This window comes from Bos indicus, chromosome 7 (genome assembly GCF_029378745.1).
Source record: "Bos indicus isolate NIAB-ARS_2022 breed Sahiwal x Tharparkar chromosome 7, NIAB-ARS_B.indTharparkar_mat_pri_1.0, whole genome shotgun sequence".
NCBI classification, from domain to species: Eukaryota; Metazoa; Chordata; class Mammalia; order Artiodactyla; family Bovidae; genus Bos; species Bos indicus.
The window spans coordinates 62,802,479-62,815,904 of record NC_091766.1 but is presented as its reverse complement, the minus strand read 5'-3'; the positions used below and the strand labels follow the sequence as shown (position 1 = coordinate 62,815,904).

Below are 13,426 nucleotides of genomic sequence, written 5' to 3'. Positions count from 1 at the left end.
AGACAGGAAGATCTGGGTATACTGTTTAAGGCATAAGAAATATGTGAGGTATGAAGTAAAAATGAGAAACTTTTACCATTGTAAATCTGAAGTGACCATATGTCCCAGAGGTACAAAGTACTAGTTATCTTATGTATTATTACATCCCCAATGCTTGGCACATATTCAGGTTATGTGTGCTAGTTAAATAAAAGTAGAAGCCTCACATTAAACAGAAGCCTACTAGAAAACAGGCAATAATTACTCTCATCTCCTGCAGAGGCCACAGTCTTAGAGCCATTCACACCCATAAACAGCAACACCACACACACACACACACACACACACACACAGCATCTCCTAAAAGAAAAGAAAAACTAACTGTACACACAGCATCCCTACCTGCCTGCAGCTTCCTAGCCAGGTCAGGAGCAAAAACAAAGTTGCCAGCTCACAGTTTACTTCAGTACCTCCACGGGCACAGCAATGACACAGATGGATACAAACATATACGTCTATGTGGACAGAAACCTATTCACAAACCCAAGTGTACAAATACACATATACATTTCACATTCACTTCAGAATTAGGCAGGTGGGATAGGCCAGTTTATATCCACAGAAATATGTGTGCTTGTCTTTTCCAAGCAAACTCAAGGTGGGCACATAAAGAAGTATAGAAACACATTCACAAAGATAATATTTATTTCAAGGTATGACTGTAAGAAGTAAATGAGATTATGTGAAGTGCACAACAGTGCCTGGTGCACTGAAGGCATACTAACCAAGGTTACTGATAGATAGATAGATAGGAGTAGATAGATAACAGACTGACAATATAAATTTGTATCAGACTCATGTGAATATTCACCTTCAAAGCAAAATTTCCTACTCAGTCACTAGTCAGAATTTCATGGGAGTTCTAAACAACTCATCACTGTTCTGGTGTGAGGGAGCCAATAGAAAAGGAAGTAATGAAGGGTGTGCTGTAACAGCTTGGAAAGTAGGGGGCGAATCCCTGCTGATAGGAGACTGGTGGACAAAGTTTTCCAGACTTCTTTGCTCAGAGAAAGCCTGAGCTTGGAGAGAAATAAGCTGTTAAGAACTATTCTAGGGAGAATTTTTGAGGCTATTTTGGAGGCTATTCAGCCTCCAAAAACTCAAAAGAAGGAATTCCTAAAGCTACTAGGTAAGAAGGAGGGGTTACCTCCTTTCAGTAGGCTGGGAGAGAGAGAGACCCCAGTGTCCCAGCCAGTTCAAATCAGCCAGAAAATCCTGCAGAGGCTATTAATCCACTAAAGTCCGATAGCTTGGAGAAAATCTGATTAACTCCACCTCCCCAGCTGGGCTCTAGAGTGAAATGTATAGCTGGTTTCTGAGATTCAAATAAGCTGGGGAAACAGAAGCAGGAGGAAGAAGGAAAAAACAGAGAATGGGAGCAGTAAGTACTGGATACCTGTATGTACAACTTGGCACTACTATTATTTTGTAGCAAGCCGCAGCTCTCTGAGGCTCTGTTCCCCAAGCTTATGAATGTAAATAAAACTGTCTCCTGCCCAGTAGAAAGAGGACATATCTTGCAGTGAGGCCAGGACTGCTCCCTCTCGGCTGTGTAAACCGCTCAAGGAATTTGTCCTGTCTTTTCCTGCTGCAGTGGTCCTGAGGAGAGAGGGAGTGGGGAATCTTCCTTTATGGATCAGACTTCTTTCTGAAACCTCTCCTCCCTTCTCCTTTTTTTTCTTTTCTTTTTTTTTTTTTTTTTTTTTTTGGTGGAGCCAAACCACACTACTTCAGAGCTCTAAAGAAACTCAGAGATCAAGTTCAATTCTTCCCTTTCAAGATGATAAACTGAGCCCAAAGTCACGTCTGAACTGGGACCCTTGGTGTTTGCTTCACTAACGTACAACTACAGTCTTTAAAAATAAAGGCAATATTTTGAAAGACCTCGAGAGATTAACTCCATAACCTCCCCCACTCCACCACCAGCCTGCAATGGAGAGGGGAGACACGAATCTCATTCAGCACTCTAAGCGTTAAACTCAATCCAGAGTCTAACACGCAATTGGCCAAACACTGGGAAAAGATCTGGTTTTCGCAGCCACGGGCCAATGAGCGCTTCGAGTGGGAGGGTTTGAAGATACTAAGGAGTTTTTCCCCCCTTTTTTTCTCTCCACCCCCTCCCGTCAGCCATCTCCCGCCACCCCCCTACCACCAATCCCCCACGCCGCCAGTTTGTTAAATTAATGCAGTAAGAAAGTCTGAAGACCTGAAGGAGTCCTGGCCTGAGGAAGATGGGCGAGCTCAGAAAGCCGAGATGCATCTGAAGCCTTGCGCTCCTGAGCCCCGCGGGGTCGCCATGGACCCCGGCAGCCCCTGAAACTTGCCCTGAGCTCTCTCACGTCTGCAGCCCCAAGCAATGGGACACCTCTTCTGCAGCGATCATAACTTATTCGGCGGGGACCAGAGAACAGGGATCGCAAGGCGACAGCAGACGGGTACGCAGGCAGGGTAACGAGATTCCGGGACTCGGTGGTGATGCACCAGCCTGGCACATTCTCCGGGATTTAACTGAAGGCAACACCGTCAATCGCTTCCCCTAGCCCCTAACCCCCTCAGGCCAGCCCAGGGGCATAAAGCCCTGATCTCCCTACCCAGGATGCTCGCCCAATCTAACGGTCCGAGGCCAGCGCTCTGATCTCCATAGATTTTTTTTTTTTTTCCTTTCACGGGGCCGGCCGTTTAAACAGAAAAACAGGGGTAAAAAAGAAAATATACCCACCCCCAAACGTGCCTCCCAAGCGCCGCAGGGAGCCAACAGACACGCTGGAGTTTAACAAACAGCAATACTCTTCGCGCTCCTGAAAAGCAGGGCTGGACGCTCTCCGTGGTGCTGAAACGCTTAGAGGCTGCCTCTGTCCGTGGTACCTAGAGCCCCGTTGCTCCGATTTCCCCTGGGGCTCTCCCTCCGCGCCCCTGTTCCCCACCTCCCCTTAGGATTTGGATTATTTTCTTCAGCAGCGCTCGCAGGTTTTGTAAGTGCCAATTTGAAACATTTTTGCCCCCATAACTCGTGGACTACAAAGCACAAGGACCTGAAAAATGTACAGCTTCAATACTCTTCGACTCTACCTTTGGGAGACCATTGTATTCTTCAGGTATGCAATTTTTTACTGACCACATCGCTCTGATGGAAATGGGGGAAAGGAGCATGGAGGCTGACTCTGTCCGTGATCCCCTCATTCGGGGGGGAGGAGGGTGCTGTATACCGCGGCAATCGGGTCCTTCCATCCCCCGCTCCGTCCCTCCACCCCCCCTCCAACCGCCCGCAGGGTGTCTGGCTTGTGCGTGGAGGTCTGAGACAGTGGCCGCCCTGGCAGCTGTTTCTTGCGATTTGTTTGTCCTTCTGCCTTTTACACTCCCTGCCCCATCACTCTCCCCCAAACCCCCTGCATATTGACTCTCACTCGGCTGAGGACTTTAAGGGGAAGCTTTAGGAGTTACTCAGTTTAATTAGGACTGCATTCTCTCTAACCGCAGTGCCGAAAATCTCAGCTCTCCCGTCTGGGAGCCAAGTGACAACTAGCGGTGACGGGGAAGGTTGCACTCGAACCCACTGGACATAGAACATATTATTTTCTCTCCTTTTTTGTTGTTGTTTTCTTTTTCTGCGGTGTGGGGGTGGGGGGTTGTTGCTGAGGCTCAGTGATTGGAAACAATAGCGTTATGACCTCAGGTTGTAAAGCTCTGAACGTGGGTGCAGAGGCGAATCTACTCAGGAACAGACTCCGGAACACATTTCTCTTTTGAAACTTTGACTCCCTCCTATCTCCCATTCATCTTTCCAAACTCTGCTTGCTAGCTGCAGATCCTGAACTGAGGGACAAGTCTCATTTGTTTTGTTTTTTTAATTTCTGTCTATCTCCAACTCAGAAATGAGTTCCCCCAGCCACCATCTCCTAGGTTAAAATTTTCTGCCCATAGGCTTAGCATTCTTAAATTAGCACAAGTGAAAAGTGAAAAATCACCTCTTCAGGAAGCATTGAAATGTACAGTCTTTTCGTAAGTGGGTGAATCATGCCATCTTCAGAGATGGTTATGATAAATTCCATTTACATGAATTGAAAAAAATTAGTCTTCTCCCATGACCTGCAGGGATCATTAATCTTCTTCATTTTAGACGTCTGCCTCTCATGTTTTACCATCACATTGGATTAACAGTCACTTGAAAAATCCACTCTAGGTTATTTTTAAAAATAAGTAAACCAACACATATTAGTCTCTCCCATCATAAATCTACAGCAAATATTTCTTGTTGGATTTTTTTTCATTTTTACATTATAGTGAACTCTGCATATGAATTGTTGGTTTGATTAATCCAGTGGTTGGTTTATTAAATTAATGACACCTCTCTCCAGATTGTAAGGGTCTACACGTGATCCTCTCTTCATATATTTCTCTTGGGATGAAGAAAAGACCTCTCTCCTTCTCTGAGATACCCAACGCTAAAGCTTCTAATCTCCAGTTCAAATAATTATTTGATAGGCCATAGTCCTGCCCATAGCTCAGAATACAAATACTCAAGGAATCAAATTTAAAAAGTGCAACAATCCAGGGCCTTGTGAAATGTAGCTACTTTATGGGCTAAAGGGCAGGAAGTATGCTCTGAACAATACCAAATTCTTTCTCTTCTACATACATAGTAGAAGTGGAAAATGCTGTGGAGGTGGGATACTTGGTAACATTTGTATGCAAATTGATTCTGTTTGGCTTTCTGAGACAGAATTGAACCAGAGAGATTAAAGTGCAAATTAATAGGACCAAGCACATCCTTCCTTCCAACTCCTTTTTTTCTTGCTGAACAGTATGTAATGCTTGATTTTTCTTCTCTCAGACATTGTCTTTCACAATAGGGAGACAGTCTGAAAGGTTGGCACTGTAATCATTTAGATAAGGTTAGGAATCCACTGTGTTAATTTTTTAAATTATGGGTGGTGGCTTATCAGGACGCATAACTCCACATCTCCATCCCCTACCTGCGACAAGGCAGACAGGAGCTACAATGAATATGGGATATAATGCCATGTGTTTATAAGGAAAGAAGAGTCATGACTATGGAGAGCTGGGAAGGGAACGGTGCTGTTGCACTTTCAAAATACAGAAATGGCTACATTATTTGGGGAATAAAGGTTGTTTTAGAACATGAAACATAAAATAGGAAATATAAGAATTGAACTAGGGAAATACCCTCAGCAATTTTTCAGAGAGATGAGAAAAATAAAAAGGTCACAAGGAGAGAAAGTACTGTCTATGTCTAATTGGCATTTTCATTACTCTCTCATTTTTTAAAGTTTAGGTGAAAATACAGAAGCATTAAAACCTGGGGGCTCAAGAGAATGTATGTAGAGGTAATTGGAGACTGGTTCCCTAGCAGATTCCATGTGAATAACACCTTCTCCCCCAGGGGACAGGTACCATGTTGCAATGAGCCAATCCAATCATCTCAGGCACCCAGGTAGTCCTTAGATTAAATGAAGGCCAGCTGCTCACCTTGCTGGGGAAATCTGGGGGCTAGGAAAGGAAAGGCTCTTGATGACAGAAGTGCTGCTGCATCCACACACAACCAGCAAAATGACAACAATGACAGCAAAACAAACAAAACAACATGCAAAGTGAGTTTGCATGCCAACAAAGAGAAGGAATTGAAGCCTTAGAAAAAACTGAGGGGGAAGAATAAGAGGATACAGGGGGACAAACAGCATTGCAGTCCTTACAACTGTGTCCCTGTAAGTAAAATGAAGTGAGTTGGCTGAAGTTCTTGTCCTGATATTTTAAAAAACCTGCGGTTCTAAAATTCTATGAGTGATATTCAAGTATTCAATAAACTAAATGCTGTCTCTTTGTTTTTAGTTTGGGATGGGGCTTTATATCCAGACTGGTCAAAAGCAATAAGCAAAGATATGTTTTTGTTTTTGTTTTTAATGGGAGCATATTCCTTTCCAACCTCTTTTTAAGTAGAAGGAAACTTGATTTGATTCCCAGAGCCCTTACACTGGCTTATGGCTGGGAAAGGGCCCAGGGTGAGCCCCATATTTTCTCATCTTCTGAGTAACTCAATAGATCCATGGTATATAATCATGTTTCTCGATCTTGGCACTACTGACATTTTGAACATTTTGGAAAATTCTGTGATATGAGGGCTGAACTATGCATTTTAAGATGTTTAACAGTATCTTTGGCATCAATAACCCTCTCTCCCTTAGTCATGACAATCAAAAATGTCTCCAGAAGTCTGGGATGGGAGGAGAGCACAAAATTGCCCACAGTTGGGAACCACTGGTAAAGAATGATCAAATATTTAACCTAAGACTCTGATGAACCAATTGTAATGAGGAGGAAAGTCTTTTCTTTAAGAAAATGCCCCCCTGGAACACAAAAGGCACAAGAGTGAAGCAAACAAAGACCTAGCTTGTGCTTGAGACCAGAATAAAGGCAGAGGAGATAAACCACATCTAACCCATGGGTGGTTTTCCCAAAAGATGATCAGCTTTCCTTTATTATCACTTCTGTCTGCCAACCCATAGGTGTTTCCTTGCACAGAGTTTTGTACTGAATATGGTACTCTCTGGCTAAGAAAGGTCATGGAAACCTTGAAGGAAAGCTGTCTCTACCTCACTGAGGTCCAAAGGAGCATGGTAAACAGATTGCTTCATATCTCAGTCCTGAAAAACCACCCAGCTGAAAGGTAAATGAGCTTTCTTCTGAGGTAGCTCTTCTGGCTTCCCGTTCTCCAAGCTTGCCAAGAGGAGCAAATGACAACCTGGATCTTTCCCTCCTGGTAGCATAGCTGTATTCCTTCTCAAATCTTACCTGCTGCATTTTGGGCACTGCGGAAAGTGTCTAGGAGCTTCTGGAGCAGGCCAAGGACTTTTTCCCCAGGAAAGATGCCCCTTGGGCAACTTTGCCTTAGGGCCAATCAAAATGTCAGTCTACCCTCTTTGGGGGCTCAGGAAGCTTGAGAAAGAGAAAATCTCATGTTTTTCATTCCTGAGGGACATTTTGGACAAGAACGTCAACCTGGTAAATGGAGTCATGAATCAGCACATAACTTCTGCATACTTACAAAACTGGGAATGACCTATCAGGGGAAATGGAGGGAATTTATTTTTGAGACCACCTTATGAAAGAGGCTGCGACCATGCGGTGCCGTGGAAAGCCGATTTGAGAGCCTTACTTGGAGAGTTTGGCTTTTCTCTTATCCTGCAGCATGGCTCTGATGAATCCCTTTCCTTCATAGGGACTCAGTTCTCTTACCAATCCACTCAATTAACTCCGACACCTCTAATATCCCTCCCAACTCACATAAGGTCTTCATAAAAGACAGAGGCCCATTCCCACAAAGGCTCAAGCTGAATTTACCTCAGTGACGATACTGCCTTCTTTCCTACACCAGGCATTTATTTGTGTTAACGTGCCCAGTCCAAAACTAGGCACTCTGCAGGGGAGACAGAGCTAATAGATGCCACAGTCCCTGTCCTTGCAGAAAGGGGAGACACTGGTCCTTTTAAAGCTCCATTAAATACCTTTTTCCTTCGTCAGAGGGCCCGCAGAGCTCCCCTTCAGACAGTCTGTGCACGCGGCCTGCGACAGCATCACATTTATGTGGGCGTCATTAACTTTATTTCCTTCATCAGCTGGCAGAAGCCAGAATGATTTTTAAGATGGATGGCACTGTCTCCTGCCTGGCCATCTTGACACTATCCTGCAGGTTCTCTGCTCCTTTAGGCAAAGTGGCCTTGGCCTCAAGGGTAGAAGACCCAGGATCCAGAATTTAGCTAGTGGCATGCCCTTGAGAGGGTTTCCTGACCTTTCCAGCCTCACTTTCCCCAGCTATAAAATAAAGAGAATTGACAAATCACTGTCTCTAAAATTAATTTTCCCTGTGCCAGTCAAGGATTATCACCTCCCAATCTCCTTCACAATAGAGCAGTTTTGGTAGCAGGGTATTTCAATTATTATAAGAATTATATTCACGTTCAAAGGTCTAAAAGAATTGAGGACCATAATAAATAATCTCACTTCCTGGAAAGCTATCCCAATCTAGACATGATTATTGACAGATTCCATAAATATGTCAGTTTCCCCAGAAAATGCTTTGTATGATGAGAAAATATGACGTCTGATCATTATCCTCAGAGATCTGAAGAGAGGCCTGAGAAAGAGACCAAAGGCGTCTATACTCTTGTCAGTGATTCTGTTTAGGTTTTTCCCTCCCCTATAAGGCTAAGTTTTAAAAAATTTGTTTACCAAATCCCATCCATTGTTAACTTGTTTTCCCCATCTTTACTAACCAAAGATAAACTGCCAGAAATACTGAACATCATGTGATAAGCAATGCCACCACAATGAGTTAACCTAAGAAAATACAAAAGAAAAGGTGTGATGCTTTCTTGTTAGTCTATAGAGCCTTGTCAGAAGTAAATATGCAATTTGATAATCTCTGAAATGTTTAAAATGGATTCTGAGTCCTCATTACTATTTAATAAACCCTCTAGGTACTCAGGGACCCCATTTGGGAAATATTAGATTTGAATTATTCTATATGGCTCCGAGAGAAGAACTGGAATTAATAGATTAAATATATTTTTAATGCACACACACAAATTCTGTTTTAATGTAATTCAGAACCTTCTGACAGATCAGTCAACTGTGTACCGGCTGCCTCAGTTGTAGTAAGGGTCCCTGTCAGTGGAGGTATGCAAGCAGAGACTGGAAATCCACCTCCCAGGAGGGATGTAGAAGGAATTCAAGCTACTTTTGTGAATTGGGATTTGTAATTTGCTGCAGAAAAGTAAATGAAATGCAGGTCAGAGACAAGTCTTCCCCCGGCTCCTGATCTCCAAATTATCATCTGATCTCTGTAACTTTTCCAAGTCATGCCGTAAATACACATCCACTCGTGCCTTTTCCTTCTCTGAAATGGCTTGGATAATAAATTGGGTGATGAACACGCACATACACACACAAACTCATATGCGACCAAGGATTATTAAAAGGAAATCACCTTGGTTATGTAAGACTCTGGCTTTAAGAAATGAGAAGGACCTCAGAAATAAGACAATGTCAGAGCCAGAAAGACCACCAGAAAATTCACTGGTTCACAGACCAGTCCTCAGGCACAGATGGTGTTCACAGGACTGAATGGATGAAGGCCTCGCAGCCCTAAACTCCAGCTGTCTCTCCTGAACCAACTCCCTGTTCAGCCTCCCACAACTGAAAACACCATCAGGCCAGCCAGGAAATTCATTCAGAAAGCACATTGGAAGGGAACAATGCCCTGAGATGCTGGGGAGAGGGGCTTCTATGCACAGTGCTTATGCTTTGTAGTGCAAGCCCTTATGAGGGGTGCTGAAGCCCTGGCGCTTTTGAAACTCCTTATAAAGGATCCCTTTGTGGTTTTCTGAAGTTGATATTGTCCGAGTCCCCCGAGGCTAATTCAGTGCAATTAGATTACCACTCTCTGCTTTTGAATTCGGCTGTTTTTCAGTGTCTGTTGCTAAATGAGTTTACCATCTTAACAGGGAGCTGCTGACAGTCATTATCCCAGCCGTGAAATGGGCAGCGTTCTCTCTTGCCTCGTATACTGGGCAACCCCAGGCCCCTAGAGAACAAGGCTCTGCTCCCTCGCTCGCGAAGTCCAGTCTCCATCTCCCACCCATTCACGCCCAGAGAATATTTTGCTAGAATCATGGAGACTTGGGGCAGTTCTGTAATTCAACAGCTCTCACATCTAGCTATGAGGGGCTTGTCAAGCATACAGTTTCCCACCATCATACTAAACTAACTAAAACAGCATCTCTGAGGATGGGGACCCAGAAATCTCTAAAGGTAACAGAAGTCACTAAGTCAGAGCTTCTCAAACTTCAATGTGTGTGGATCCCCTGAGGATCTCATTAAGATGCTGATTCAGACTCAGGAGGTCTGGGGTGGAGCCTGAGAGCCTGCATTTCTAGCAGCCCCCAGATGATGCTTCTGCTTCTGTGGACCACAGGTTTGAATAACAAGGCTCTAAACCATTCTGACCAGGGACTCTGGACATGGACCAATCCATTTATCTTGCAGATGGGGAGAGAACAAATGACTTCCTCAAAAGTGAATGCCAGCCCACCCAAGGCCCTACACAAATGTGCTCATCCCCCAAACTTATTCTTCCACAACACGTTGTGCCCCGGACTCTGCTGCTGTGCTTTGCTTCCTTTGACCCTTTCACTTGCTGTGCTCCCTCATAAACACAAACATGCACCTTAAGAAGGGTTCCTCAGGGAGGTATTTGTATCTCCAAACTAGGGGGGTAATCCTAGTGCACCAAATAGTCTCATTCACACAGCTGGGAAGTACAATTGTGTGATGGGTGGATGAAGAGAAGGGGCACCTGAGGAACTGGCTTTGAATGCTGGCACCAAGGGGCCCTGGAGCACAGCAGTGAGTCTATAGGGACTGATGGGAGAGGCAGATCAAAGGTGATCAGAAGGAGGGAATCTGTGCTTTCTTTCTCCAAGGATGATCTCGCTGACAAGTCTTCCTGTGGACATTGTACTATTAACTCTGCATAACTGGAGGCTTATTTAGGACTCCCCAGATGTTCAGAGACTGCCGTCCCTTCTGTCATCTGTCTGATCTCAGAACGATGTCCTTCCTTCCTTCCTCTCTAGCCCTTTAACCCGTCATCCTTTCCAAAAAGCATATTAGTATCTTACACATCTAATAGAGTGACTGTCAAGATCTTCAGCCTTTGAGAGCTGCGTGTTTACTGCTCTGCGCTCAGTTCTGCAACGCTCCCCAGCTCCAGAGGAATGCGGCAAGGCTGCTGCAACCCTGGCTGCCAGAAGACTTGCTGGGTTCTTTTACAAGAGCACTCCACAGTCTATAGAGTGTTTCACACCTGCATTCCCATATGAGCTTTCCAACCACCTTAAAAAAATAGATATAAGGCAGTTGCTACTATCCCCATTTTAGAGTCAAGAAAACCGAGACTTAGAAAAGTGACTTCCTTAAGACACACTGTTAATCTCAGGGTTATGTCAGATTCAAATACAAACTTCCTTCCTCCTAGCTCACCACATTGCCTCTTTCTTCTTAAAGTTGGTGTGTGTGTGTATATATATATATATATATCCCTAATCTACAGCTGGACTATCTACATCCCTAACAGTATATACAGTGCCCTCCTTAATAGGTACCCCTCTTTATATATTCCTCTCAAAGTTGCAGCCCCTGTGAACTGATATGGCTATCAGGCTAATAGCCTCCACCCTCGACCAGGGAGCCACAGGGGTTATGAGCTGGAAATTTCCCATCAGGGTTTTGATTTGATAGTCATTGTCTTCGGATTCTTAGCCAGATAGGTATTTCTTTCTCTCTTCTTAACCTTTTTAAATTGTACAATATATATATATATATATATATATATATATATATATATGTTCTATTTTTAAAAAATGCTAATATTAGACTTAAACCTAAAATCCCCTTTGATGATGATCTCCAGGTCCCTCCCAGCTTTTATTTCTTCAAGAGGTAACCTACTTGATAACTTTTATTCATATATGTATATATTATATATGCACACACATATATATAAATATACACACACAAAGTGATAGTATATATAGTTCAATAGTTATACATACATATGTTTAAGTATATATTGAAATCTATTGAACTATATATACTATCTATTGAGCTGTATATACTATTCATTGAAATATATATACTATCATTTCATGGAATCAAATTGCCCATATGATTCTACAACTTACTCTGTTCACATATCAGCATGTCTTGGAAAGCTTTATCTGTTGAGGTGAACATCTCCACCTCATTCTTTTAGCTACTGCAGAACATATGTTATGGATATCCCACTGTTTTCCAGCCACTTCCGTACTGATGTACATTTCTACTTTTTTCCAATTTTTCCACTGAAATCAGTGCTGCAATAATCACAGTGAGCCTACATCTTTGTGAATGAACACAGGCCATTTTTCCAGGCAGATAACAAGAACAGAAATGGAATCGCTGGGGCACAGAGCTAGCATATCATTTACGTTAACAGATACTGCAGGCGGGTATCCCTTCCTTCCTTCCTTTATGATGCTCCATCTCAGCCTTGACTGCAACCACTCAATACCAATCGTTACTATTTATCAAGTGTTCATTGAATGCTAGATACTGTGCTAACAACATCATGTGCCTCATGTCACAAATCCTTAGACCTAAGTATTATGATATTCCCATATTACAGGTGACAAAACTGAGGCATAAATAGGTTATGTAGTTTACCCAAGGTAAGGCAACTCGTAAGAAGCAGAGCTAGGATTCAAAGATAAGTCTGACTGCACAAAACATTCTTTTAACCATTGTATTGCCACTGTTATTCCAAGAATGAACCTGGGAGGAAAAGCAGGGAGGAGACTGAACTGGAAGAAGATGGAGGCAAAAAAGAGATGAGTTTGCTTCTTCAAATAATCAAAAGCTCATCTCCTGCAGGTGGTTCTAGATATAAAGTTAACATACATCCATAAATGGATGTGAGTGTTTAATCTCCACCCTTCACAGAGGAGGAATATTACACTACTTTCCACCCTGGGCAGAGAGCATGTGGTTAGAGCTCTGTCTCAGGGTAGAGACGGGTCCCTGCAGTACAGCCTTTCTTTGTCCCCTAATCACTCCACTGAAAGAGCTATCGGGGATGACAGGAGAGAATGACTGAGCAGGAAGGCAAGGAAAAAAGGCAGCATAATCTCAGGCTCATCTTTTTCTTTTTTAACTGCCAGTCCCTGGAATTCAGACCAAAGACCTTTTCAAGCCTCATGCTCTAACCTCCAAACACACAGGATTGAGGATACCCAGTTTCCCTTCACCTTCTGTACATAAGATTGGAGAGGCACCCCAATATCCAGCATCGGAGACCTCACCACAAACTCGGGACCTGCCGCTCCCAAAGCAGACCCCGAGGGTTTCTCAGAACACCTCTAGGCCAGGAAAACATACCCAGATGAGGGCAGGGAGCAGAACGGGGAGAGGCAGCAAGGACCAAGCTAGCTCTCCTTTACAAGCAGGAGCATCACTCTAGACAAGGCCTGTGGGAAACCCAAACAATGCGTCTCAGACACCTATTCCCAGCAGCCATCTGAGGGACACCAGAGACAATTCTGAATGTGTCACTAGCAGGCCTGTTGCCAGTAGGAGAAAAAAACACAATAGAAATAAAGTCTTCTCATCTCAACCTCCTAATGTTAACTTTTGAAATAAACTTGCTGTTTTGTCTGTTTACATTATAAACATTATACATGTTTGCCATAAAATATTTAAACCACAAAGGGAGATATGCTTAAAGCTAAAAGACACAGAAGTCCTACTCCCTAAGGTAAATCACTTAACAATTCAATAT

At 43.4% G+C, this 13,426-nt stretch overlaps 1 protein-coding gene across 2 annotated transcripts in view; it reads left to right on the top strand.

Annotated features, from left to right (window-relative positions):
* Nucleotides 1–2,176: 2,176 nt before the first annotated feature.
* GLRA1 (glycine receptor alpha 1) overlaps nt 2,177–13,426 on the top strand; it is an 87,259-nt gene continuing 76,009 nt past the window's right edge. For both annotated transcript variants that reach the window (XM_019963672.2, XM_019963671.2), the window contains exon 1: nt 2,177–3,134. In XM_019963672.2, the coding sequence (XP_019819231.1) occupies nt 3,079–3,134 (56 nt within the window). In that variant the 5' untranslated portion in view covers nt 2,177–3,078. The remainder of the gene's footprint in view (nt 3,135–13,426) is intronic.